The 3,786-nt window shown below is 33.5% G+C and overlaps 1 protein-coding gene across 1 annotated transcript; it reads left to right on the forward strand.

The window, feature by feature from the left end:
• The first annotated feature begins 269 nt into the window (after window positions 1-269).
• On the forward strand, window positions 270-3,543 carry LOC142637476 (beta-amyrin 28-monooxygenase-like). The gene is made up of 3 exons (XM_075811754.1): window positions 270-1,280; window positions 2,465-2,652; window positions 2,975-3,543. Exons 1-3 carry the CDS (start codon window positions 329-331, stop codon window positions 3,272-3,274), a joined length of 1,440 nt encoding a protein of 479 aa, XP_075667869.1. The 5' UTR covers window positions 270-328; the 3' UTR covers window positions 3,275-3,543.
• Window positions 3,544-3,786: the final 243 nt, after the last annotated feature.

Raw genomic sequence — 3,786 nt, forward strand, 5'->3', positions numbered from 1 at the left:
AAAGGTTCACTTGTGTGAGGATGGTATCATTTCGTTTTTCAATAATCCATTGTTTTTATATACGACGTTCTGTCTTAGTTATTTATGATATCAATGCATTAAGAAAAATACACAGTACAGAATAATGTAGCTCACACCAAAGTTGACTGCATAATTGTGAAAATAATACGTACAATAATCACGTTCCAGGAAATGCGTTATTACGGATTGTATTTGTATTCGTAGTCAATAGTGGACATACTATTTTTCCTATATAAACCCTCATGTTGCATTTGCAAAAGCGTACCACTAAAAGCTATAGCCTAAACACAAACTAGCTTCATCAGCTATGGAGCTTTTCTTCCTTAGTGGTGTCATCCTCTTTGCTTTCATTGTTTCTCTCTCTGTTGTATTCCTTCTCTACCACAAATCCTATGCTTCATATCCAAATCTTCCAAGGGGGAATATGGGCTTACCTTACATTGGTGAGAGCCTTGAGTATCTCTCCACTGGGAGAAAGGGTCACCCAGAAAAGTTCTTCTATGATAGAATGGCTAAATTCTCTTCCGAAGTCTTCAAGACTTCGATCTTTGGAGAGCCAGTGGCTGTTATGTGTAATACAGCCGGAAACAAGTTCTTATATTCCAATGAAAACAAACTTGTCACAGCTTGGTGGCCAAGTTCTGTGAACAAAATCTTTCCCTCCTCTCTACAAACATCTTCCAATGAAGAATCTAAGAAGATGAGGAAGATGTTGCCAAAAATCATGAAGCCAGAGGCCTTGCAAAGATATATAGGCATCATGGACACTATTGCACAAAGACACTTTGAGGCTGGTTGGGAAGGGAAGAAAGAAGTGACTGTGTTTCCACTTGCCAAGAATTACACCTTTTGGTTGGCCTGTAGGCTGTTCTTGAGCATTGAAGATCCAGAGCATGTTGCCAAGTTTGCTGATCCTTTCGCTGTTTTGGCTTCTGGGATCCTTTCTATTCCCATAGATTTGCCAGGGACGCCCTTTAACCGTGCCATTAAGGCTTCAAAGGTGATAAAGAAGGAGTTGAGGGCTATCATTAAGCAGAGGAAGATTGATTTGGCTGAGAACAAAGCATCTCCCACACAGGATATATTGTCACATATGTTGCTCGCCTCCGATGAGAATGGACAGTTCATGGCTGAGATGGACATAGCTGACAAGATTCTTGGTTTGCTAATTGGTGGCCATGACACAGCAAGTGCTGCTGTTACTTTTGTTGTCAAGTATCTTGCCGAGCTTCCCGAAATCTACGATGAGGTCCTAAAAGGTGAACTTTCACTCACTTTTCTTTCTAATTCGCATGATCTTTATTTATTTATTTATTTTAAGTTCAGTTTGTTTCAATGACGGTTTTTTTTATACAATTAGTCATTTTTCTAAAAAATACTTTTTATAAAATTATTTTATTTTCTTATGTTTGGTAACAACTTTAAATGAGTTGAAAAATAATTTCTTAACTTTCCTTATTTAATTTGCCATAAGATAGAGTTGTTTTTTTAAAAAAAAAATAGTAGAAAACAATTTCTGAAAATAAATCATATTTTTTATGTTGGTTAAAGATAGCATTCATTTGACTCATTTTTTCTAATGTTAGCAAACACTGAAAAATACGAAAAACAATCTTTACACAAGATTTTTCATCGAAACAAACAAAGCGAATTGAGATGATTATTTTCCCATAATTTTAGAATTTTTAAGAGTCTTTACACAAGATTTTTCATCTAGTTTCATAAAATTTTTAACAAATTTTAGAAATCTATAACAATGCTATAGACAAAACAAATTTCATTAATTTTTTTTTTCGTTATAATTCATTGAGATGATTATTTTCACATAAAGTTACTATTAATATTACTTTTATTACATACAAATCACAACTTTTTACCTTATTACCTTGACCATTGTGAAATTTATTAGGTCATTAATCTTAATATTCTAAAAAGTAAGTAATATAATATTATTGATAGGAAAAAACAAAGAAAGGGGCGGAGACTATAAATTGTTTTGTTTGTAAAAAGGTTTACAGTTTAACAGTGTACGTGCTACATAGTTTTGTTGCTGAAGTAGGTTCTTCGTTGGATCCCATATTTGAAAATAAATTTAATGGATGTTGTGTGTCGGATCATATACTTAGGAATATAAATTTTCTATCTTCATCAATCATAGTATGTCATATGTTAGAGTTGATTGATGAAAATTTCTTGTGGATTCCGTACATGATCACGAACGCAATTAACCACCAAAATTTCTAGTGGACTTTGTTAGTAGTACAACCACGGAGGCTCCCATTCAATTTTAACAATTTCTCACGAGTGAACTATAATTCAAAGAAAATGATATTTTTCCTACCTTTATGGATGGTTTTCTAATAAATTAAAAATAAAAAGTAATTGAATGTTTAAATTGTTAATCATTGTTAGGAATATGTATTAACGTTTTTATATTAAATAGAGCAAATGGAGATTGCGAAGTCAAAAAAACCAGGGGAGTTACTTAACTGGGATGACATTCAGAAGATGAAGTATTCATGGAATGTGGCATGTGAAGTGATGAGACTTGCCCCACCTCTTCAGGGTGCTTTTAGGGAGGCCATTAATGACTTTGTCTTCGCTGGTTTCTCTATTCCAAAGGGTTGGAAGGTTAGTATGTATATGCAATTTTTTTACAGTATGCATATGCATGTGTTTATGTAACTTGGCATATATGTATTTAAAAAATTAAATAATAGATCTATGAACATATCATTTTTTCAAGACGGTAATGGAATGATGTGATTAGTGCATAAAAAAATGGTTTAATAATGAACTTAAGTGAAAGTGATTTTGCTTAAATAATAACATGTCATGTTACTGGTTGTGGAAAATGTCAAGAGTCCCTAACATTATTCTTTTAGGTCTTAACAAAATTTGGATATCTATATTTATAATAACTGAATATGTTAAATTTTTCTTAAATTTGCAGTTATATTGGAGTGCAAATTCAACACATAGGAACCCAGAATACTTCCCAGAACCAGAAAAGTTTGACCCCTCAAGATTTGAAGGGAATGGACCACTACCTTATAGTTATGTACCATTTGGAGGAGGGCCTAGGATGTGTCCTGGAAAAGAGTATGCACGCTTGGAAATTCTGGTTTTCATGCATAATGTTGTGAAGAGGTTCAACTGGGAGAAGTTGCTTCCTAATGAGAAGATCATTGTGAATCCAATGCCCATACCAGCCAAAGGGCTTCCTGTCCGCCTTATTCCTCACATTGCTTAGGCCGTTGTTGCCTGAACCCTAATTCCACCATCTTACTGAATGTATGCAGATAAATGAGGGTATAATAGATACTCAAATGCTACAGTAAAGAGGGGGGGATTATCAGTAATAATAAGGCATGCTGCCGCTCCTGTGTAACATTCTCAACAGCACAACCACAAAAATTTGCCTTGATTTACTTGCAGCTTCTCTTTCTTTATTTATTTATTATTATAATAAATTTGTAGTATGTATGCAATGCGAACTGCTAGGTTAACATCTGCCTATTGTGAAAGTTATTGTGTGATTGTATGATGATTGAATAATGTGCAAATTATGAAATAGAGAACACACACAAAATTTTACGTGGCCCACGTCCATAGTGAGTAAGCGCTTTATGGGTACATATTATACTAGTTGCTAATACATACGATATACAAAATAGTTAAATAAAAAAATATAAATATTTATTTTTCTTAAAGGTACTATAACTTGGCTTTAAAAAAAATGTTATGGTGATGACTTCACACAAT

The sequence above is a fragment of the Castanea sativa genome, chromosome 5 (genome assembly GCF_040712315.1).
Source record: "Castanea sativa cultivar Marrone di Chiusa Pesio chromosome 5, ASM4071231v1".
Lineage (NCBI taxonomy): Eukaryota > Viridiplantae > Streptophyta > Magnoliopsida > Fagales > Fagaceae > Castanea > Castanea sativa.